This window comes from Myxine glutinosa, chromosome 2 (assembly GCF_964187855.1).
Source record: "Myxine glutinosa chromosome 2, kmMyxGlut1.1, whole genome shotgun sequence".
NCBI classification, from domain to species: Eukaryota; Metazoa; Chordata; class Myxini; order Myxiniformes; family Myxinidae; genus Myxine; species Myxine glutinosa.
The window spans coordinates 12361608-12387262 of NC_136262.1; the positions used below are offsets into that span (position 1 = coordinate 12361608).

The 25655-nt window shown below is 42.8% G+C and overlaps 1 protein-coding gene across 1 annotated transcript; it reads right to left on the bottom strand.

Annotated features, from left to right (window-relative positions):
* Window positions 1–25395, bottom strand: LOC137422034 (tubulin gamma-1 chain). The gene is made up of 11 exons (XM_068108718.2): window positions 25313–25395; window positions 19658–19770; window positions 14982–15149; window positions 14721–14789; window positions 14562–14641; window positions 11474–11600; window positions 8382–8468; window positions 7126–7275; window positions 6700–6852; window positions 1137–1298; window positions 1–640 (listed from the first exon to the last, which is right to left on the bottom strand). Exons 1-11 carry the CDS (start codon window positions 25359–25361, stop codon window positions 449–451), a joined length of 1350 nt encoding a protein of 449 aa, XP_067964819.1. The 5' UTR covers window positions 25362–25395; the 3' UTR covers window positions 1–448.
* Window positions 25396–25655: the final 260 nt, after the last annotated feature.

A 25655-nucleotide genomic window follows, 5' to 3' on the forward strand; every position in this document is an offset into this window, starting at 1 on the left:
TTTGCTTGGTATTGTTTATTCCAATTATTTGGATATTATCACAAAACATGAAACAGCCAAACCAAACTTCCTCCAAAAGTGAAAACTAATTCTCATTATCGTGCTTTAATGCACAAATAGATCTATAACACTTAAAACAAAAGATCTATAACAAACACACAACCTTATAAGGTTTAAGCTGCCGAGTAACAAAATACTTGTTTTACCATAAAGTACTGTATTTTAAATTTGTACACATTTAAATAGTGAAGGACTTCAGTATCGAGCACACGCAATGCAGGATGTCATCAATTACCCACAATTTCTTGCAAAAAAGATATCACTGAGACACATTTGATGAAAACACTCTCACCATATATGCATCAAGGCAGAATTGTAGGGAGAGCAGTGCAGAGTAATCGGCAGTCGTTGTGCAGAATGCTGTTTAAACCAAAATTGATGATTTTCACTACTGGCAACCCCAAGAGATGTAGTCGGGCCGAGTGGCAGCCTGATACTCATCTATCAACTGCTGGACCACTTCCCGGGAATTGTCCAGCTCATCCAGGCTCTCTCTGAACATGTCCTCCTTACGGAACTGCTCCAGGAAAGCCTCGCGCTTGCGCAACTTGTCGTACTGCTTACATGTCCGGTCGAACAGCTGTTGATGAGACGCACGACTCGGGATGAAAGGGTCATTGCACCACTCGGTGCAGCATTGTACAAACGGACACCTACGCTACGATTTCACCACTCAGTGCAGCATTGTACAAACGGACACCTACATTGTGATTTCACCACTCAGTGCAGCATTGTACAAACGGACACCTACACTACGATTTCACCACTCAGTGCAGCATTGTACAAACAGACACCTAGGATGTGATTTCACCACTCAGTGCAGCATTGTACAAACGGACACCTACGATGTGATTTTAACCACCTAACAGTGGCGAAACCACAACAAAGGATCATTCAATAGGGATTCTACAGCAATAGGTCACTGAAGGTACAGCGTACAGGTATTGGTGTTCACGCAGCTTATATGCAAGAAAATACTGAAAACAAAAACCACAATCGGCTTTGGATATTTCTGCAGTGCTGTTCCAAGAAAAGTAATTGAACGTAGAAAAACAGCTTTAAAGCAAAGGGCTCACCGAGGAAATACTGGTGTGGTTAGCCAGCATGAGGCCGCTAACACGATGAGCAGATGGTAGGTAGGGAGACTTGCGAGAGAGGGCCACCTGGATGCTGGCTGGACCCCACGGTATGAAGTTGGCAAGCTTCCGCTCGCGAATGCGCTGCAGACTCTTGTGGACCTGACAACACAATGCTGAGTTAGTTTGCATTTTAAAACGATTTCAACGGCTATCGGATATCTCGGTTATTGACTTGCTCTCAATTCATGTTTGTGTTGCATTCCCAAAGAAATTTTGTTTGTCTAAACTCCGATCCCTGTCAAGTGGCAGGAATGCAATACACCTTGAAGGATGCCATCCTTTTATGGGAGACATTAAGCCGGTTGTTACATCTGCCACCACACTCATAGGTGTACTCAGCATGTTAACACTCTTTCTGCACCCTAACGGTTAAAATTAATGGAATAGCTTAGCAAGGCAAGCCATGGAAAAACAATAGAGTGGTATAGAAATGAGCAATCATTGAACAATAGGAATAAGGCTTGGTTAGAGTACGGACAATAGAAGAGGTAAAATAAAGCCGAGGTGTCTGACGACTGTAGATGGTCTCTGAAAGTCTGGTGGGAGAGGCAGAGGTAGTTTCACAAATGGAGGTATAAGGGAACAAAGAAACACCGATTCACAGAAAGCTTGGACCCTATGGAGTTGCACATTGGAGGGTTTGATCATGAACATGTGGCCTTGAAGGTTAAAATCTACAAGACAGTGATTGGACGAGTCAGAATGTATGATGCAGGAACAAGGGCTTTGAGAAAAAATGAAAGAGGAGTTGCTGGAGAGGACACAGATGAGAACGCTTCGGTGGATTCTCAAAGCATCACCAACAGAGCGGTTGAGGATTGAGGAGATGTGCGAGAGAGCTTGAGTTGCAAGTATCACAGAATAAATTAGAGATTAGGTTGCAGTGGATTGGATACTTGATGAAGAACCAATCAAGAAACATGAAATAAACCAATTGGAGGGAAATATCAAGAAGACAGATGATGGTGGAGGTAGGTCGTGGAAAGATTTGAAGAGTGTGGGATTGAGAGGGGAAGATGAGTGGGACAGAGGGAAATGGAGAAGGTGGATCCGAGTGGCCGACACCTAACTATGGGGATTAAGGTACCGATAAGGAGAAGAAAAGGAGAAGTGGCCTTGGACTGGGGAAGGACAGACAATAGTGATGGTAGGTCAAACAAGATCAAAGACCATTTGGTCAATTATGATTGAGACCACCACCTTTGCTGCGACGAGAGATTTTACCCTGTACTTCCACCTCCTCTTTAAAGATAGCAATAATTACTCCAAGAGCCATTGATTCAACAGCATCACGGACAGCTAAGTGGACTGCAGGGCATCAATCCCACAGTGGAACGGCCTATTCACGGCATGCAATGAGGAAATGGTTTAAACTGGTCTTGTATGTAAAGAAGAGCTGCGTGCAATGAGGAGTGGCTTTCAACTGGTCTTTTATGTAAAGAAGAGCTGCGTGCAATGGGGAAATGGTTTTAAACTGGTCTTTTATGTAAAGAAGAGTTGCGGGCAATGGGGAAATGGTTTAAACTGGTCTTGTATGTAAAGAAGAGCTGCATGCAATGAAGAGTTGGTTTAAAGTGGTCTTGTATGCAAAGAGCTGCGTGCAATGAGGAAATGGTTTAAACTGGTCTTGTATGTAAAGAAGAGCTGCATGCAATGAAGAGTTGGTTTAAACTGGTCTTGTATGCAAAGAGCTGCGTGCAATGAGGAAATGGTTTAAACTGGTCTTGTATGTAAATAAGAGCTGTGTGGAATGAGTAGTTGGTTTAAACTGGTCTTGCATGTAAAGAAGAGCTGCGTGCAATGAGTAGTTGGTTTAAACTGGTCTTGCATGTAAAGAAGAGCTGCGTGCAATGAGTAGTTGGTTTAAACTGGTCTTGTATGAAAAGAAGAGCTGCGTGCAATGAGTCGTTGGTTTAAACTGGTCTTGCATGCGAAGAGCTGCGTGCAATGAGTAGTTGGTTTAAACTGGTCTTGTATGTAAAGAAGACCTGCATGCAATGAAGAGTTGGTTTAAACTGGTCTTATATGCAAAGAGCTGCGTGCAATGAGGAAATGGTTTAAACTGGTCTTGTATGTAAATAAGAGCTGCATGCAATGAAGAGTTGGTTTAAACTGGTCTTGTATGCAAAGAGCTGTGTGCAATGAGGAGTTGGTTTAAACTGGTCTTGTATGTAAATAAGAGCTGAATGCAATGAAGAGTTGGTTTGAACTGGTCTTGTATGCAAAGAGCTGCGTGCAATGAGGAAATGGTTTAAACTGGTCTTGTATGTAAATAAGAGCTGCATGCAATGAAGAGTTGGTTTAAACTGGTCTTGTATGCAAAGAGCTGCGTGCAATGAGGAAATGGTTTAAACTGGTCTTGTATGTAAATAAGAGCTGCATGCAATGAAGAGTTGGTTTAAACTGGTCTTGTATGCAAAGAGCTGTGTGCAATGAGTAGTTGGTTTAAACTGGTCTTGCATGTAAAGAAGAGCTGCGTGCAATGAGTAGTTGGTTTGAACTGGTCTTGTATGCGAAGAGCTGCGTGCAATGAGTAGTTGGTTTAAACTGGTCTTGTATGCGAAGAGCTGCGTGCAATGAGGAAATGGTTTAAACTGGTCTTGTATGTAAATAAGAGCTGCAAGCAATGAAGAGTTGGTTTAAACTGGTCTTGTATGCGAAGAGCTGTGTGCAATGAGGAGTTGGTTTAAACTGGTCTTGCATGGAAAGAAGAGCTGCGTGCAATGAGTAGTTGGTTTGTTCTAATAAAAATATATTTTATGAAACGAGTTAATTGTATGCAATGTTTCATCAAGGCCTTGTCAACAATGCCTTCCTTGACTGTTCACCAATGTATTATGTGCACTGAGTAAGTTTGTATTTAGAAGTGACTGTGACCCAGCATGAAGAAGATTAACCAATCAGCATGTGATTCTTAAAGCACAAAAGGTGCCCTGACACGTATCAAGCACAAATTGCATAAATCCAGAAAATCAAGACATTCACTTACACTCCAAAAACATGTCTCGATTCTAGAATCTAGAATGACAAATTACACAAATATTGAACAATTTTGGATATAAACTTGTCCCGTTAGTGAGCTTTAGTCTTCCTTCAGCGTACACCAAATATGTAATCATCGTCTGCAGGTGTTAGTAATAGCCCCATTATACAAAAAAGTCTTCTCTCTCCCACCACCCCTGTCCCCCACACTACTTCAGACTGCTGCAACTCCAAGCCCATGTATCAATGTCACAATGGCAGGATTTTATGCGCATGCCTTCCTCCGTTTTTGCCAATCAATTACATTTCCTGATGACTGCTTCAGTAAAGAGTCAGAGCACATCTTTCTCATTTGTCTCCATGGGTTGCTATAGCTACGTCGAGGTTAACATTCCACGCTGACGTCCGATCAATGGCGCATCACTGAAGGGTGGAATCGCAATTTGGAGTTTTACTTTCATCATTACAACAAAGTAACCAAAGCACAGTCACATGACACTTACTTTAAACACTATTCAAAGGCAACACGAATAAATGACATTGTACATGTGACAGCAATTGAAGACTATTACAGGCATTTTGATAGGATGGATAACAATTCCTCTGGTTGAGATTAAATCGGCACTCGGGAGAGCGTATACCCACACCACGCTGAACAGTTTACGTTTTGTATCCCACCGATAGGTCGAATCTGGATCCAGACCTGAACCGCAATATAATCACCTACCCAACTCGTCCACCAAGTATTGTCATAATCCATCCATAACATTTTGAGATAACCTACTCAGACAGACAAATGGGTGAAAACATAACCTCTATGCTACCTTTAGTGGCGAGGTAATAACACATTTGTTTACCAAATTATTACCATTACCAAATGCCCAAGTATGTGATTGAAGATCAAAGGTGTTAAGTTGGTGAGCAATCACATTTTTACCTGGCATGCGCTCTGACCTTTGACCCCAAAATGTAATCGGTTAATCTTTTCATCACAATACATACTTGTACCAACTTTGGTCAAAATCCCTGGTTCACACTGGTTCAGAGAATCACTGGTTCACAAGTTATCGTGGTAACAGGATTTTTACCTAACATGTCTGACCTTTGACCTCTTGACCCCAAAATGTAATCGGTTAATCTTTTCATCATAATACATACTTGTACCAACTTTGGTCAAAATCCCTGGTTCACACTGGTCCAGAGAATCACTGGTTCACAAGTTATCGTGGTAACAGGATTTTTATCTAACATGTCTGACCTTTGACCTCTTGACCCCAAAATGTAATCGGTTAATCTTTTCATCATAATACATACTTGTACCAACTTTGGTCAAAATCCCTGGTTCACACTGGTCCAGAGAATCACTGGTTCACAAGTTATCGTGGTAACAGGATTTTTACCTAACATGTCTGACCTTTGACCTCTTGACCCCAAAATGTAATCGGTTAATCTTTTCATCATAATACATACTTGTACCAACTTTGGTCAAAATCCCTGGTTCACACTGGTTCAGAGAATCACTGGTTCACAAGTTATCGTGGTAACAGGATTTTTACCTAACTTGTCTGACCTTTGACCTCTTGACCCCAAAATGTAATCGGTTAATCTTTTCATCATAATACATACTTGTACCAACTTTGGTCAAAATCCCTGGTTCACACGGGTTCAGAGAATCACTGGTTCACAAGTTATCGTGGTAACAGGATTTTTACCTAACATGTCTGACCTTTGACCTCTTGACCCCAAAATCGAATCAGTTCGTCTTTTCATCATAATGTATACTTCATCGAAGTTTGATTTAAATCCCTTCGGCCTTTCTGAAGTTATCACGGTAACGAAAAACTATCACAGAAAGATGGATGCATAACCGGAAAACGTAATGCCTCCGGCGATTTCGTCGGTGGAGGCATAAAAACAGGACTGGGCCGATCTCCATCAAATTTTGCATACATGTTGGTAGTCCCCAGGGTCAGGACATGGGCACAACCTCTCCCCCTTCACTCACCTGCGAGGTGGGGGCGGACCCCTGCTGCAAACGGGGGATTATTAGCCACGGCACAAAGTATGTCTGCCCCACTATTCTCCGCCGCCCCCCTCCCCAGGCCGCTTCCAAACGGAGTGGGCGTTTATCACAAGTTAAATACACAAATCCTGCCTCCGTTAGAATCCCGGCCCAGCTAGAAACTGCCATCATTGTGTTCCACAGGCAGGGCGATTCAATGTGTGTGTGCCGTCCCTCGGAAGGATGTTAACGTGGATGCCCCGTCTGTTAGTGTTAGTCAGTGAACGTTAAAGATCCCATGGTGTCCTTCATGAAGAGCGGGCAAGTTCTCGCCGGCACCCTGAAGAAATTACAAATTCCTGCGCCATCATACTTGGTCGAGTCGGTCCAGCCGATTCGTGAAAGACTTGGGTAAAAAAAAACGATCCCCTGCCAAACTCATGAGGTGGAACTGATTATGGTTAAAGATATCATCATCATCATCATCTCTGAAGCACAACTGTTTTTGAGCAATACCTGAGTTGGATCCACTTCACCCTGAATGATGTTAAGGATGGCGATGTAGCAGTGATTAGTCTGACGCTCGCGTGCTGTTGACACCATAACATTTTTGGGCTGCAAGAGCCTTCGCATCACGTCCAGTACTGTGGTTTTGCGGACACTTGGAACCTGTTTGCAGACGGTTATAAACGCGGAAAAAGCATTCAACAAAATGTCATTCAAATGCATACAATATCCTGTATTTCCCTGCTCATCTATTTTTCCTCATCCTGCTGCACTTTGAACGGCGTAGGTTCAAAATGAGCATTATTTAAATCAATGGAAAAACAGATCAAACTAAATAATTATGAATCAGAAACAAAGAAACACCATGCTGGTCAAACGAGACAACACGTGGTTCCAGAGATGAAACCATCTCAACACCGCGCGTGGTGCACCTACCGACTGGTCCGTGGTCAACGGCGTGTAACCGGTCATGAGGAAATGTAAACGGGGTGTTGGAATAAGGGACGCAATGAGACCGATGAGGTCGTTATTCATGTAGCCGGGATAGCGGAGCGTTGTGGTGCTGGCAGACATTATGGTGGAGACCTAAAAAACAAAGCACGGGGGGCTCATGTATACTGCATGTACAGGCAAGCAGGAGTAAATTATGCACGAGCGAAGCACAAAAAAGCTTCAGTGCAGGTTCCACAGGTAAAAAAAAAACCCAAAGCAACATCGACATAAAAGGTGCTCAAAGTTGATTTCCAGGATTGCTTCAGACCGTCCGTAAAAATATGTATGGAGAAGATAGATAGGCCAAATGACGTTCACCTGAACCTTGAGGAAATACTTAAACTATCAAAATGCACAACAATGAATGGACAGGTTCCTTTGTGCTCCATCTCCGTCTGTGATGGTTAGTTGGGAACAACACGGTTAAAATGCTAAAGAGGGCAGAAGGCTCTCCTGGAAGTTTCAGAGATAAGTTTCCATAACGTTTTAAATCTTTTTTTGGTTTGTTTGCGAGATCGAGGCTCATGAAAGAGTGATGTGATAGAGAGTAGCAAGGCAAACGTACTGACAGTGGGGCCACAGTTGGACAATGAGGCAAGGGACAGAATGAGCAGGGAGAAGGAGACATTAGGGTAACATGGTAACCTGCAAGCAAGAGGGTTGGGTTATGTCATGTTGTGGGGATATACAATATAATGTGTATGAATGGGGGAGAGGGGAAGGCGGGGCGACACGAGTTAGTAGTTCACACTTTCTCGAATAGAGTGCGACCAAACAATCTCCAGAAGGCAGTTCCACAAACGGGAGAAAACAGGAACAAAACAGTAGAGGTGGGTGGTAAGCCTGGATTTTTGGAGTTTATCCAGGAGGGCATTACTGGAAGAAGAAGACTGGAACCTTAACTTGGTGTAAGCATGGACGAACAGTTTTTAAAGTGAGGGCCATCTTATGCACTTGCTCACTTCAGAAGCAAAGAACGATCAATCACCAAGTCTTGAGATCAAGTTTCATTATGAGAGCAGAAAACACGAAAACACAAATCATCTCAAGGTTTTGCCAAAAAGGACAGGCTCGGAAGGTCCAAAGTTTCAGCCACAGTAACCTTCATCAAGTACCAATTAGTCAAAATGCATCGACAGTGAACTGAGAATGAATCATGGGAAATTGCAATTTAAAAAAAAAAATTTGTTTGCATTTACCAACTGATTGATCTGGGAGAAGGACGGGTTCTTGATGTGCAACCGATCTGTTGCAATCCTGTTCAGGGCCGTGTTGTCGAGAACCACCTGAGAACGACCGGAAGCAGATCATGAGATGCAATCGGCAAGGGACAAACTAGCACAGTCACATACACACCCAATATTATATCTACGTGCTCACCACACCAAATACACAAGAAAATAATAAAAAAATATTTAACACAAGATATTGAAAATGTCTGCTGTGCTTGGTCTGGTCCACAGTGTGGGATTTATTTTGTAATTGTATACATGATTGAGGCTTGCGGGAGAGCTCGAGCAGAATGGAAAGGGGGAAATGCCGACAGCAAAGTGTAAGTGAGATCAAGGGGATGGGGAGAAGGACACATGAGGGTGAATAAGCTGCACATCAGCTGAATGAAAAACAGCAAGAGGAGGAAGGGGAAAGTGGGTGAAACAGAAAAGGAACAACTACAGATACATTCAAAGTACAACATCGACATAAAAGGCCCCCTTTTATGTCTGTCTGGACCCCCATGCCAAATAAATAAATATCCTCCAGTGCGGCATCTCACATAAACTGTATTGGGAGGGAGTGGTGTACAATAACCGATTGATTAATTGCATAATTAAAATCAACAAATAACGATCATACAATATTTTCTTTATCAATTGGCTAATAGCATACCAAAACCACCGGTGCTTCATCCGAAGCTGTAACTTTATGATAATTAAATGTCATTAATCGAAAAGATTAATTAATGAATAAATAATTTATTAATCGATTAAACAATAAATAAAAATACCCTTTGCAGACAAATCACTTGGTCATTGTCATGTCCAAATATCAGCTTCCGAGATCAAAAGGTGCCTGAGATATTGCCCAGATGAGAAAGAAAATAAATAAATGATTTAGAATGAAAATAAATAAATAATAATCATAAAATAATTAATCAATTGGCTGATTCGAATCTAACTTTAAAAAAACAAGTCATTAATCGAATAATTAATTGATTAATCAATAAATCAAGAATACCATTTACAGCTAAATCACTTGGTCATTGGCGTGTCCAAATATCAGCTTCCTAACTCAAAAGGTGCCTGAGATAATGCTGCCCAGAAGAGAAAGGAAATAAATAGTACTTAATTAATTGATAATAATGAAGTAACTAATCAATTAATTGACATATATATGGTTTTTGACATATATTGACATATAAAAAAACAAAAAAATACGGTTTTTGACAAAGTACTTGCTCACCATTGTGCCGAAATTTCAGCTTCCAAGCTCAAAGGATGGCTGAGATATCGCCGGGATAAATAACAAAACAAGAAACTCAAGTGAAAACTGAGTACTCCCTTTCAGCGCACGTCATTGCCGGGCTCCCTTTGGTGCCCGGCAATGACGTCATGCAGCGCCTGGAGATGGCATAGGAAAGGAGCAGTGTACAACAAACAGGAAGAGGTAAGGGAGAAGGGGTATATCACAATAACCTATATTTACACCTTTACTCAAGCGTTTGGGTCTCACTATCTGTCATGATCTTTCCTGGGAAAACCACATTTCCAAGCTGGCCTCCAAAGCCAGTCGCCGACTGGGCATCCTCCGTCGTGTGAAGTCCTTCCTTAGCACACCTGAACTCCTCACCACATACAAGGCTTTCATCCGCAGCTCAATGTAATACTGCTCGCCCCCCTGGGCCGGTGCTCCTGCCTCGCACCTAGCTCGTCTTCACGCTGTTGAAACCAAAGCGTTCAGAATCATTGGAATCTCCCGCGATGAAGCTAACTCCGAGGGCCTTTCACTCACTCACCGCAGGCAGGTTGGTGGTCTTTCCGTCTTCTACCGACTCCTCTCCGGCCTTGCCCCCCCAGCTCTCTCTGTGCTCTGTCCCCCAAATATTCCTGCAGGATGCACAAGATCTGCCAGCAACCCTCTGATGGTTAAACTGCTAAAATCAAGACTCTACTCACCTTCACTCTTTCATTCCTATTTTCTCCCGCCTCTGGAACAAACTCCCCCACTCCCTTCAATCCCTCTCCTCTCTCCAGGTATTTTCAACAGCTGTTCACCACCATCTCTTATCTTTCCCCATCGAAAACCTTGATCTTTTCTACCCCCGTTAATTCACCCCAGATTCACATTTTTGAAATACCGACTTCTTTCCTGGAAGTCCTAGCAGTGTCCATGTGGTTTTTTTTTTTTACCCCTCCCACCCCCCCCCCCCCTTTCCCATGCTCCACCCCCCGCCCCCCAAGCCGTCTCCCTCCCACAGATCTCCCGATGTCCCTGTTCTCTGCTGTTGTACTTGTGTGCTTCCCTCTCTCTCCCCGTCTCGTCTCCCGCTCCCTTTATCATATGTTTTATGTCAGTTTGTTTTTATGTGATTAATGTTTGGTCTTACACGAGCCTCGATCTTGTATACAAAAAAAAAAAAAAACCTAGAAAAAGTAGGGCTTGGAAATAATGAGATCATGGGTGGATGGGGATGACCTGGGATTGGTCAGGGTGAACAACTGTCTTGAAACCTTGGAAGGAAGAATGGGACTGAACAGACAGCGGAAGTTGGTTCCACAGGTGAGAGAAAGTAACATACTGTATATGAGTGCAGGTGAGCTGTGCCTCAATTTTGGGAGCTTAACAAGAAGAGGGTTACTGGCAAACCGTGTGCACCCTGCATAAACCTGGAGGGGACCGAGCCAAGAGAGGACTCTTAAAACCCTCAGTCTGCCTTAGCATTGGCACTCGAGTGCTATAAACGGGAAGTACTGCCCAAAATCTTCAAAAAGTATAAAAATTTACATTTCCTTGCAATGAAATGCAAATAGTATAAATTTTTACAGTAGAATGGTTAGCATAAACAGTGTTTCACAGAGATAACATTGTGGCTGGAGTCGACGTTGTGAGAAAAGTTCAGAGGTCATTCTGCTGCTGTTTAGCAACGATCTGTTTGCATATTTGGAAGGTTATCGTGCCTGCACAGCCCTTTGGTAACCATGATAAGGTGTCATTGTTAAAAGGCTGTTTGTGCTCTCTTCTCGCACTACATTAACGAACAGTGTGTGAGCACCACAATATGCACGGCACGCACCACGCAGTCGGCATTCTGCGTTAGCCTCTTGAGTGTGAGCAGAGAGTTGTAAGGCTGCACGACCACATCACTCATCTCATCCTGGTTTGGAAACACCGAGTACGTCTCGATGAGTTTCTTAGGGAACCTGAAACAAATGTGAGGGGAGGAAAATGTTTCTAAAGCACAGTGATAATGGTCCCCAGAGTAGATAGGAACACAGCAAGCAAAGGATGCTGGGGGGGGGGGGGGGGGGGGGGACATAGTGACGTCATGTTCCAAACAACAACAAGAAAACGGGTTCACTTTCCTTCAACAACTATTTGAAGCCACTTCCATTAAAAGCCCCTGCGAGTCCCCGTGATACGAATTCGAAAAAAATCTAACACTGGACGATCCTGCAGACCATCGAGTAAAAGGGCTGTGTCGGGTTTCAGGGCAATCATTTGGTAAATGAGGGACGAGTAGGGATCCGAAGTTCCAGGTGGATAACTCGCTCCCTTCCCCTCCCCCGGGAGCCTCCATGATCTCAAATTGAGAAATCGAAGCCTGAGCGATTGGGCGGAATACTGTCTTGTATTCACGTGTCAAATTTCAGAACAATCAGCCAGGTGATAAGGGAGGAGGAGCAAAAATAGCAAAAAGTTAACGGATGGACAGACATCCGGACATCACGACCCATTTTACAAGTTCATCGGCTCTTCGAGAATCGTGACGAGATAACCTAAAAAGTGATATTTGGGGGAATTGTTTTTTATTTCACCTGGACATCCATTGCTGGGAAGATTCTTTTCCATTAGTACAGTATTTTATTGTCATAAAATAAATGAATGCTGAATACCACAAACCTTCCCAGGACTTTTGATAAGACGAGTGGGTCCATTGGCATTCACGGCCTTGTAGCATACCTGCTTGCTGTAGTGCTTGAGCATTAGGTTGCCTTTCACCGAGCCCAGATGTGCTGGGCCCCGGGTGGGAATTATACGTTTGTTGTTATTTTTTTTACCCAATGCTACTACTCTTATTATTTTTGCTAACAATAATATTATATTAATTAATGTTTTCTTTCAATGTTATCATTATTTTTGCTATAAATAATATTATATTAATTAATGTTTTCTTACAATGTTATCATTATTTTTGCTATAAATAATATTATATTAATTAATGTTTTCTTACAATGTTATTATTTTTGCTATAAATAATATTATATTAATTAATGTTTTCTTACAATGTTATCATTATTTTTGCTAACAATATTATATTAATTAATGTTTTCTTACAATGTTATCATTATTTTTGCTATAAATAATATTATATTAATTAATGTTTTCTTACAATGTCATCATTATTTTTGCTATAAATAATAATATGTTAATTAATGTTTTCTTACAATGTTATCATTATTTTTGCTATAAATAATAATATATTAATTAATGTTTTCTTACAATGTTATCATTATTTTTGCTATAAATAATAATATATTAATTAATGTTTTCTTACAATGTTATTATTTTTGCTATAAATAATATTATATTAATTAATATGTTTTCTTACAATGTTATCATTATTTTTGTTATTTATTTTGTAATTAGAATGCCATGCCATGCAAGGACCGATTAAAGTGTTCCGTACACCTTAACATGGCACACGTTTAAAGCATCGGAATTTTTTCCGGATTCCTTGTATTTAATTAGCCTAATCAACGCTGGTGACCATGACGATAATTTCGGTGTATTACACTCCACATTGGAAAGCTCCAGTAAAACTCCACAAAAAACATGCGACACGCACCAGCGACACGCAAAACGCAACACACACACACACACATCATCGTCATCATCATAATAATAATAATAATCATCGTCATTATATAACAGAGGCCTTGGATAAACTGTTATTCTGTAAGACCACGTTTGGTATAGTGACCGGTTGTTGCAGATTTAGCACCATTTCCGTGTGGCTTTTATGGCAAATCCACAGGGGAGTTAAAATTGGTAATGTTCTCGAAAAAGAGACGGGTGGAATTAACAATACCTCATTGAAACTACCATGAGAGTAACTCACATAATCGTGGTCATGATGCTTTTCCGATTAGGAAAATACGGAAAACTCGGTAGGGGCCGTTACAAAAATACGGAGTTCCGTGCTATAGGGAAGGAGTTTCACCCATGACATAACCTCCGCCAACCTTGCTTCGGTGGTGGAGGAAAGAATAAGAGTTCCAAGGCGTGCCAACCCGTAATCACGCTGATGGGTTTAATCAAAAGACAGCAAGTTGTGTTTCACAAACATGTTGCACGTCTTTCCGTGAATCTCGATGAGGATTTAAAATGAAGTGAAAAACACGAAAATGCATCTTTTATAACACTTTGTCGTTACTGCTGCTGATGGGGTAGTTGTGGTTGTGGTTGTGGTTGTTCTTTGTGTGCTCCTTCCATGTACTTTTATATATTTTTTTATGTTGCTTTAAGTATTAATATGTACAGTATATAATTCTGTACTCCTTCCATGTCCTTCTGAAGGGTTCTGCTGTCGTAGAATAACAAATGTTACCGTTAGAATCACTGCATTAAGCTCTTATTCCCACTTCTTCTTCTTCCTCCTCCTCCTCCTCCTCCTCCTCCTCCTCCTCCTCCTCCTCCTCCCAGAAAAAATGCTTTTAAAACAGACATCTTTGATTAAACTGATGAATTTTTGTTCCAACTAAATTGATTATTAGCTTTCAACCAAGTGAATGGATTAGCAGCTTTACAACGGTACCATTTTCATTCTCATATGACATGAACTGCGCCTTTAAAGCTCTAGGCCATGCTTCTTCTTCAATCGATGAAAATTTGTCTTTTAAAACAGGCATCCAAGATTAAACAGTCAAATTTTTGTTCCAAGTGCATCTATTATTAGCTATCCAACGGTACCATTTTGTTTATCCTACAACATGAACCATTTAGATATGAAGCATGATGGGCATGGACGGACAGACGCTTCTCCTTTTAGTGTATGGATAAAACGCACTTGAGAAAGTGCCATTAATGAGCAATGTCTTCCAGAATCATTAATCCGAAGACAAGCTATTTATTAGGAATCTGTAGGGATGAACACTACTCACCTATCATTCAGCTTTTCCAGGAGATAGGACCCCAAGCCAGAACCAGTTCCACCAGCAATAGAATGGCAAAGAACAAAACCCTGCAAGAAAACATCTACTTGTATGGAACTTTCTTGATAACCGCTGTACCCTGTGCCAAATACCAAACACTGTGCTCACCTCAAGGCTGTCACTTCCATCGGCTTCTCTGTCAATTATGTCAAATATTTCCTCGTGTATTTTTTCTCCCTGTTGGGAAACAGCCAAGATCCAAAAGTTGTGTGAGGTGTGTGTTCGTGCTTGAACTTCAAGTAAGATCTGTTGTTTTTCACGTGACAAACATGGCGAAAAAATAATGCTTGGATCCTAAAACTTCATACACAAGCGGTAATACAAGATGGACGGCGACCCTTCATGAAAAGCCACAGCACCACTGATCACCTGGGAGTAGCCACTGGCCCAGTTATTACCCGCGCCACCACCATGCTCCGACAGGTATATGTTCTCAGGGTTGTACAGGTTTGCATATGGGGAGTTAAGGATGGAGTGGATAACACGTGGCTCTAAGTCCAGCAGCACTGCTCTGGGGATGTAGTGTTCATCGTCCGCCTGGAAAGCAGTCACAAGCAATGCCATCATATTGGGATGCAGTCTTCCATTAACAAGTGTATGTGTGGGGATGCTATAAATTATTCTTCCACCATCCTAACTCTCCCCTGTTCAATGAAACTCAATTGACAAATGTCTAGGTGGAGCAATGGGGAGGGGCAAGGTTAGGCAGGATTTTGTCAACTCAAGGCAGTTAAGAGTAAACCGCCACATGGGAAGTGAGGTACGGCTGACATTTCAAACATCAGCCCTTCGATAGGTTCTGACAAAGAAATAATGCTCAAACCTCAGCTGCATCTCGCTTCTCACGGTGGTTAGCATAATTTTATCGGCATTAAATTGACAAAAATAATTAATTATTTAACCAGACAATTTATTCTTCTTTTAAACACTTTATGATGTGGATAAAAATGGGTATTGTGCAAGTACATTTCATCGTGCTCGTAAAGTTGATGCAATGGAGAGAAGGCGGAAGGATTCCTGATGAGAGGGGACAGGTAGCGGGTCGGTGAGGGAGTAGAGTTTTGATTAGATTAATGAACAGGATAAAATGATTAAATTGATATATGTGGGAAAATTACATGCCCAGGACCAGAAATTGAACCCAGGTTCATACTTGGGTTCAATTCCTGGTCTGGGAATGTAATTTTCCCACATATATCAATTTAAGAGTTTTGATTGTGCATGTGGGTGGGGAAGGATGGAATGCTGATTGGGATGTGGGTGGGTGCGTGCTGATATATGTGGAAGTAGGGGAGTGGATGGAGTGCCATTGGGGATGGGGGTGAGGAAAGGACGGAGTGCTGATTGGGATGTCAAAGAAAGGGAGGATGGAATGCTGATTGCGATGTCAGATAAAACGAAGGATGGAGTGCTGATTGGGATGTGGGAGAAAAGCAAGGCTGGAGTGCTGATTGGGATGTGGGTGGAAAAGGAAGGATGGAGTGCTGGTTGGGATGTCAAAGAAAGGGAGGATGGGGTGCTGGTTGGGATGTCAAAGAAAGGGAGGATGGAGTGTTCATTCCGATGTCAGATAAAACGAAGGATGGAGTGCTGATTGGGATGTGGGAGAAAAGCAAGGCTGGGGTGCTGATTGGGATGTGGGTGGAAAAGGAAGGATGGAGTGCTGGTTGGGATGTGGGTGGAAAAGGAAGGATGGAGTGCTGGTTGGGATGTCAAAGAAAGGGAGGATGGAGTGTTGATTCCGATGTCAGATAAACGAAGGATGGAGTGCTGATTGGGATGTGGGTGGAAAAGGAAGGATGGAGTGCTGATTGTGATATGGGGGGAAAAGGAAGGATGGAGTGCTGATTGTGATATGGGGGGAAAAGGAAGGATGGAGTGCTGATTTGGATGTGGGTGGGAGCGTGTTGATATAGGTGGAAATAGGGGAGTGGATGGAGTGCCCTTTGGGACGGTGGGTGAGGAAAGGATGGAGTGCTGATTGGGATGTGGGTGGGAATGTGTGCCGATTTGGTTTGTCGACTTGGCTGGTTGGGAATTTGGGGGCTGAGGTGGGTTGTTGTAACTGGAATGAAATGGGAAAGAGGGTCAGGATACCACAATGGAAAAACTTTCTGCATGGAGTACAGATAGTCAGTTCATGTGGTTGTCATCGCTGATGGATATTGGATGGAGATACAATTACAAATTCTACCCTTCTGGTTGCTTCGTTACCCAGGCACAATTGTGCCACTCAATCAGTGTCGCTACACATTAGAACAGGAATCTGAGAAGGATGCAGGCAATAACTTGCCCGTTCTTTGTAAAAGACATCGTGGGGTTGTAAATGCCAGCCAGATAATGCCAACATACATTCATCCTAACGTCCATCTAAGGGAGGCACACTTATTAATGTATCGCCCTGCCTGCCTGCGAAGTACGGGTTCGGCAGCCAATAGTTGGATCGGGAATTGAACTCAGACTAGACAGCTGAAAGGCAGGTGTGCTGCTGCTCCGCCCTCGGAACGGACAGGTAATCTTAAAAGAGTTCCAATCTATAGTGTTGTATTTCAAACAATTATTTCCATTTCCCAGAAATTGCTATTTCAATACACCTTTGTCAAAACATGAGTTTGTGTTACTTGAAATGAAAATGGGCTAACAGGACAGCCCAGAGGAATGCGCACCGTCTAGTCTCTAAGCCGTCTAGCATGGGTTTGAATCCAGACTCGGCTATAAACTGTCATCCTGGTGTTTCACAGGCAGGACGACGCATCAATGTGCGCATCTTCCCTCGGATGGATGCTAAATTGCCGTCACGTTTGCTGCCATTAGCTGGTGGACGTTAAAGATCCCACGGTGTCCTGCACGAAGAGTAGGCGAGTTATCGCCGGCACCCTGAACAAATTCCGAATTCCTGCCATAACTACTCCTGGAAAGGCAATGACCCTTGTTAACCCATCATGACCCTTGTTAATAAAACTCCACCGACGCTTTGTAACAGAGTATACTACATCAGAATAATATAAAAAGTGAATAACGATATCTTGATGTGACAAATTAAAAATTTTAAAACAAATATTAATTTAGGAGAAAGATATTTTCATTGAAATGCAATACCTTTAAAAATGAAAACCTTACACCATTTAGTTAAAAGCAATATACAGCAAAACTTCCTCCAATGCAGGGGGTACGTTCTGGGATAACCTCGTGTTGGAGGAATTCGCGTTGGAGGAATCACTAAGCGTATGGGGAAATTGGGAATGTGTTCCAGGCTCCCAAAAAACTGACCCTAAAACAGCCTTTCTTGCTTTTCTTTACATGTTTCTTTGTATGGAATGTTGCAGCATTATTAAATATACATTAAAATAAGTGTTAGTATCATAATAGTACTGTATTATTGCAAAATAACACCTTATTGTGAGGTGGTTGTTGGAGGTTTGGGTGATGATGATCGACGATGGGAGCCATAATGATCATAATGATCTGGGTGGGAGCCATAATGATCAACGTAAGCTCACTTGATGGCGGCATGTTCGGAGATGGTGACAGGTGGCAGCTCGTGCCGCGCGTGTATATAAATTAAATAGTAATTAAGCAAGGTAATAAGGAAGAAGGAAAAAGACTAAAATCCTTGGGGAAACGCCGGCCGTTTTTGTCACAATTAATCCAAAATATAAAATCGAACTGCGATCGCCGTTCGCGGCAAATGGTGACTCGTATCATCGTATGTATAAATTAAATATTAATTAACCCTTGTCCACACAAGGGGGGTCCTTTTTAGCCTTGTATTCAGCCTAAGAACACCTGCCTTGTGTGTACAAGGGTTAAGTAAAGTACAGTACAGTAACAAGGAATAAGAATAATATAAATCTTTGGGAAAACACCAGCAACGATAGCGTAAATGCAAAACACCCTCGCGTTGGGGAGTTTTTGCCGCATTTAATTCAGCGTGTAAATTGGAAACCGCGTTCGAGGAAGCCGCGTTGGAGGAAGTTTTACTGTACTCTCAAAAGCTATGACAGAGGTAGGGCTAGGTAGTTTGAATGTGGGATCAATTGGGGGGGGGGGAGAGGGTCGAGGTGATGCAGTGGAGGTTGGAAGTGTGTGTGCAGGAGACCGGATGGAGAGGAGACAGCGGGAGGGGGTTGGTAGGAGGATACAAAATGTTGCACATGGGGGGGAGGGGGGGGAGGGGGGAATGGAAGGAGAAATGGCGTGGGAATAATAGTATTGGAAGAGATCAGCAAGCAGGTGGTCAGAGTGGAAAGATGTGAGGGATGGATAGTTATGGCATGGGTGGTGGACGGGACAGAGGGGAGTCGAGGAGTAATGTGGTAAAGCCATGGCAGAAGTCTAGTGCCATTGGACCTCGCCCCTTATAAAGGGAAGAGAAGAAGATTTGACCAATTTGACAGTTCTCAAAAATTGGGTTTCAATGCAGTTATCCTCGTCATCATTTCTTCATGTGTGTGCATGTCCCGATAAGTCAGGCAATGTCGTATACTCACCTTCGCCTGGTCTCGTCTGTGTGATTTATATTGGATAGGATCAAACTACAAACTGTTCGAGTGCTGCTCCCTTGGCAGGAAATCATCAAATATGATGTCCCTATCTGCTAGTAAATGGCTATAGCTAATAGCCTATCTGCTAGCTGATGGATTTGAATAACCTAGTATCTGTCTCGAAGAGTAGGCCAGGTGCATGCCAATAACCTGGCCACATTCCCAATCGCTATCCTAACCACCTTGGAAGTTGATGGAAAAGCACCCAATGCTATGGCATTTTGGCAGCATCTTGGCGGAATTTCAGGTGTATTTGAAGACAATCACTGGAAAAGTATTACCGACCAAAACAAAATAATTTTAAAAAGAACAAGTCATTTTAAAGTGTAAAGATTCAAAGTAGCAAAGATTGCATCAAGTCAAACGAGCACAACAAAAGGAGCACATTTTGTGGGTTCTTCTTCGATGCAGACCTTACCTACCCGCATGTAAATTTTGATAGATGTTTACGTTTCATCAATCCACGCACAACACACGCAGAGAGTTTAATTTCAAGCACACCTGGTAGAAGAAAACGTCCTTACGATCCGTTCCCTCTGTGGCGAAGTCTTCCAAAATGCCGTCAGGACTGATGCCATGCTCGGCACAGAGCTGCTTCCAAAACTCAAATCCGACTGCCATGGAAAAGGAGTCGCATGTAAGAGACACACGATTTCTGGCAGCAAATCTGCAAAGACTAAGTATTGTGTTGGCTGCACTACCAAGACACTTTTATCTGACAAACCACCATACACAGTAAACCCTAGTTTTACACGTAAAATAAGACCATGGGACTAGATGGGGAAAAGGGGGTTAGGTTCGGGGCGCAGGTCTCTCACCTACAAACTCGCATGTCATTGACTGGAGTGGTTTACGGGAGTCATCCTCGCGCACAACAACAAAAAAAAAACATTACGACCACTGTCACCACTAGCAATAGTTTTCCTCTTGGGATCAGTGGATAAAAATGACCTTCTTCTTCTTCAGCATTATCCCCCTACAAGTGGGGTTGCTGACATCATGCCCCACCAATTGGGTCGATCGTATACCCAGAAAACGATAGACCATTGGAGCGTTCAGTGTAAGAACAATATCATGACACAAGACTGTTTTATGCAACATAAATAAATAATTAATAAGAGGACAATAATGAATAATGAGAGTAAAACTGGATTTATATGCAATACGTCACACCTCCGCCAGGGTGAACAGCTAACGTTTTAATCCCAACGATAGGTCGGATCTGGATCCAGACCTGAACCACAATCAAATCAGCTTGTTCACTTCCCCAAATCATCCACCAAGTTTTGTCATAATCTGCCCATAACTTTTTGAGATACCATGTTACAAACTGTTTTGGCCCCATCACTCAATCGTGAAGAATTGTGTGTACCTGGATTAGAATAGGTACACCGTATCCCTGCGTGTCGTAAGAGACGACTAAGAGGGTTGGCATCAGGAAGGGCATCCGGCCATAAAAACATTGCCTCAAAAAGAGAACCATGAGAACGCTTGGATTCGGCAGAGGGTCAGAAAGCAGTATTCAGGATTGCAAAGCAGATAGCGAAAGAGAGGTGTGATGTGATGGGGGTGAGTTGCTTGAAGGATGAAGTGGGACAAATCGTTGTCGACCCAGATGGAATTAAAGGAAAATGGAAAAGATATATGGAAATGCTGTTGAATACAGAGAATGAATGGGATGGCAACATAGAGAGTAACCCAGTTTTAGGACCTGCAGAGAAGATAACTGAGAAGGAAGTTGAGGAAGCGATAAAAGCAAGGAAGGGTAGAAAAGCTGGAGGGCCGACGGGAGTTGTGGGAGATATGTTGAAGGCAGCAGGAAGTTGGGGTGTAAAGAGAATGACAGAGATCTGTAATCTGGTGGTGAAAGAAGGCCGCATTCCAGTGGATTGGGAACTGAGTACCCTCGTCCCTCTATACAAGGGTAAAGGTGACCCTCTGGAGTGTGGCTCGTACCGAGCGATAAAGTTATTGGAGCATGGAATGAAGGTATTGGAAAGGGTGTTGGAGAGGAGGATAAGGAAGAAAGTGAAGATCAACGAAATGCAGTTTGGATTTATGCCAGGAAGAGGAACGACAGACGCGCTTTTCATTGTGAGGCAGTTGCAGGAGAAGTACATGGAGAAGAGGAAGAAGTTGTTTCTTGGGTTTGTTGATCTGGAGAAAGCATCCGATAGGGTTCCATGTGAAGTAGTGACATGGGCATTGAGGAAGTTAGGAGTGGAGGAATGGTTGATCAGAGTAGTGATGGCAATGTACAAAAGAGCGCGCACAGCTGTAAGGACGAAGGACGGGAACAGTGGTGAGTTTGAGGTGAAGGTGGGAGTGCATCAGGGGTCGGTACTAAGTCCACTACTATTTGTAGCTGTGATGGAGGTGCTGGCTCGGAACGTAAAGGAGGGTTTACCTTGGGAGTTGTTGTATGCAGATGATCTGGTGTTGATTGTGGAAAGTATGGATGGACTGAAGGAAAAGATGAACAAGTGGAAGGAATGTATGGAGACAAAAGGTCTGAAGGTGAATATCGGAAAGACGAAGGTGATGGCAAGTGGTAAAGCATGTGGTGAGGTGGAAAGAACTGGGAAGTGGCCGTGTGCTGTGTGTAGGAAGGGTCTCGGAGTGAACTCCATTCAATGTACAATGTGCACTGAGTGGGTTCATCAAAAATGTAGTGGTCTGAGAGGGTCATTAACCAGTGTGGCAGCTACATTCAAATGTAAGGTGTGCACAGAGGGAGCTGCAGATGGAGGAAATGTTGAGTTGGATCTTGGAGACGGCATGAAGCTGGAAGGTGTGAAAACATTTTGCTACCTCGGAGACATGCTGAATGGAGAAGGTGGATCAGACTTGGCAACGGTTGCGAGAGTGAGATGTGCATGGAAGAAGTTTCGGGAACTGAGTGGCGTGCTGATGAGGAGGGGAGTATCGTTGAAGCTGAAGGGAAAGGTGTATGCTGCATGTGTGAGAAGTGTTATGACTTATGGGAGCGAGACATGGGTAATGAATGTAGAGCAGCAACGAAGGTTGGAAAGGGTGGAAATGCGAATGGTTCGGTGGATGTGCGGAGTGTCGTTGAGAGAGAGGAAAACAAATGATGAATTGGGAAAGATGATGGGAATAGAGCCTGTGATTGATGCTGTGAAGAGGAACAGGTTGAGTGGTTTGGTCATGTGTTGAGGAAGGATGAAAGTGACTGGTTGAGAAGAGTGATGGAAATTAATGTAGAAGGAAGTAGAGGATGGGGAAGACCGATCAAGACTTGGCTAAAGATGGTGGAAGAAGAAATGCGGGCAAGGGGGTTAACAAGGAGAGATGCAGAAAATAGGGCAAAATGGAGAAGATTGTCATGGGGATCGCAAGGCTAACCCCCGCTCTTGCAGGGAAAATGGCCTTTAAAATGCATGTTGTTGTTGTTGTACTCAATCGTGAAGAATCACTTCAAAAAAGATATCCTGTTCACAAACAAATAGACAGATAAACAAACACGAAAGATATTTTGCAGAGTACGATACTTGTGAAGTCCCTCAAACAAATAAGACCTTAAAATAATTGGTGGTTGAATTCAAAGACCAAATATGCAAATCCTCTTCAGGTTTCAAGTCACTCGGATGGAAATTGAGGATTTTAGAAATTGCACCCAAGTTGTTGACCTTTGGCCAATGCTGACTTCAAAAATTATTGGTGGTTGAATTAATTGACCAAGTATGCAAATCCTCTTCAAATTTCAAGTCAATTGAATGAAAATTGACGATTTTAGAAATTCGGCCTATGTTGACCTTTTGACCTTTAGACCGCAAAAATAATTGGTGGTTGAATTGCGTGTCATGGCAGATAGAACAAGAACACCGTTTATATCAAGCAAAGTTACATATCAGTAACCTGATGTGCAAATCGTGTTCAAATTTAAAGTCAATCATGAAAATTGAGGGTTTCAGAAATGGCACCGAAGTTGTGGCCTTTGGCCGATGATGACTTTTCAGCCAAATTTGACTTAAAAAATAATTGGTGGCTGAATTCAGTAACCTGAAATGCAAATCATCTTCAAACATCAAGTCAATCAGATGAAAATTGAGGATTTTAAAAATTTCACCAAATTTCACCTAAAGAGGGTGTGTGTGTGGTGTGTGTGTGTGTGTGTGTGTGTGTGTGTGTGTGTGTGTGTGTGTGTGTGTGTGTGTGTGTGCGTGTGTGTGTGAACATTTCAATTTATTCACGACTGGGCTTTCACTGCTTCATCGATCGTGTTCCAAAGATGCCGACCATATAATCTCATTCTATTCATGGTGTACGACGTCGAGTGTAGGGGAAGAACAAACGAAATAGTTACAGGATCTGGTATAAGTGTGTTTGTGTGTCGTAATCGTGTGAATGATTACCCATGATGGGATCTGGTTTGTGTGTCGTAGTCGTATGAATGATTACCCATGATGGGATCTGGTATGTAAGTGTGTGTGTGTGGTCGTGTATTGAGGTGAAGAAAAGAAGGTGTAGGGAAGATGGATATACTTACACATGAATATGCGTAGTATCATTAAGAGTGAGCGTTAAATGTAGCGAAAAGAGGTGCAGTGTGGTCTGGAGGATTGTATTTATTTATTTTCTATACCAAGTCAAGCCTCGTGTAAGAGCTAACACATAGAACATATAATAAAGGGGGGGGGGAGCGAGTGAGTGAGTGAAACAACTGTAGAGAACACAGGGACATCGGGAGATCTGTGGAAGGGAGAGGGTTGGGTGGGGTGGGGTACAAGGAATAAACAAGATGGACACTACAAGGATTTTCTGGAAAGAAAACAAGGAATTTGAAGGAGGTGGATTTGGATTGGATTAACGGGGAAGAAAAGATCAAGGTTTTGGATGGGGGAAGATAAGAGATGGTGGTGAACAGCTGTTTTGAAGACCTGGAGGGAGGAGTGGGATTGAAGGGAGTGGGGGAGTTTGTTCCAGAGGCGGGAGAAAAGAGGAATGAAGGAGTGAAGGTGAGCAGAGAGTCTTGATTTTGGCAGTTTAACCATAAGAGGGTTGCAGGCAGATCTTGTGCGACCTGGAGGAATATTTGGGGGACAGAGCCCAGAGAGAGCTGGGGGGGGGGGGGGGCAAGGCCAGAGAGGAGTCGGTAGAAGATGGAAAGACCACCAACCTGCCTGCGGTGAGTGAGTGAGAGGCCGTCAGAGTTAGCTTCATCGTGGGAGATTCCAATGATTCTGAATGCTTTGGTTTCAACAGCGTGAAGACGGGCTAGGTGTGAGGCAGGAGCACCGGCCCAGAGGGGAGAGCAGTACTCCATTGAGCTGCGGATGAAAGCCTTGTATGTGGTGAGGAGCTCAGGTGTGCCTAGGAAGGACTTCGCACGACGGAGGATGCCCAGTCGGCGACTGGCTTTGGAGGCCAGCTTGGAAATGTGGTTTTCCCAGGAAAGATCATGGCAGATAGTGAGACCCAAAATCTTAGTACAAATCAGGATGAGAGAAGGTAGAGAAAGATCCTGAAGGATGTTTTTTTGAGTATCAATGAGTGAATGAAGCTTATCGATGTCGGCACCAGTGTTAAAGTGATTGAGGGTAGAAATGAAGGTAATCTGGATAGAACACCTGTGTTACGAGAAACAGTTTAAGCGGTAAAGGAAATTAATGACGACTCCTAGTGAACCCTATTAATGGGGATATTATCAATTCCAACACGGTTCGTGCTGCTAGCAGAGTTATTCGAATTGGAAAAGAGCACATACCTGGTTTTATTGGTTTAAAGAAAGTTTGTTGGCTTTCAGTTTCAACCAGGAGACTTTTAGTTTTATTTTAGTTAGGAGTTTAAAGTATTGACGAAGGAATCGTAATTCAAATTTGAGTACATAATTGTAATAAAAATTGTATAATGGAGGAAGAAGAAGAAGAGGAATAAGAATAAGGCAGATCACTAACGTATACTCTAGTGGAAAAGGAGACGACCCTGTGGATCACACCATGCACAACGGTGTTCCAGCTGGAAAAGCACTTTTTAACACGAACAGTCGATTGTTGACTGTTGCTGAGGTAATAAGCAAATCATAACAGTCTTTCGCAACGGTCTTGAACATTCCAGAACAAACCGATAACGAACAAACGATGCACACCCGGTGCATGAACACCGTTTATAACAAGCAAGGTAAAAGTGTCTCACTCTGGTTTCCACACTGTCCAAGCTGCAAAGTGACAATTTCTCGCGGCATCGCGTTGTCTCGCTCTGAGGAAATCGCGCGGGGCGGAAGTGACGTAACGGAAGCGCGTTGTGTCGTTTTTATGTGAAGAAATATACTGAGGTCATTTTCAAAAAGCGAATTGAAGAAAATATTTCTTACTTCATGTTTGTGTCATTTCCTCTATATGACGGACCCATACTCAGTAGATTTCAAAGTATTAAATAGGTGCGGATCGGCGAGTCGGATCTGCCCGAACATTTTCACCCATTTCAACCAGAAGGATTCATTCCCCGACTCTGCAAGACGGTTTTGAGATTTTAAAAG

What these genes read in the sequence shown, in the direction of transcription:
- LOC137422034 (XM_068108718.2), bottom strand. Translation starts at nt 25,361, where the DNA reads ATGCCGCGAGAAATTGTCACTTTGCAGCTTGGACAGTGTGGAAACCAG. An exon ending in ATGGAAGTGACAGCCTTGAG is followed by an intron (nt 14,642 to 14,720) that starts GTGAGCACAGTG and finishes GTTTTCTTGCAG; the next exon opens with GGTTTTGTTCTTTGCCATTC. An exon ending in CGTTGACCACGGACCAGTCG is followed by an intron (nt 6,853 to 7,125) that starts GTAGGTGCACCA and finishes GTCTGCAAACAG; the next exon opens with GTTCCAAGTGTCCGCAAAAC.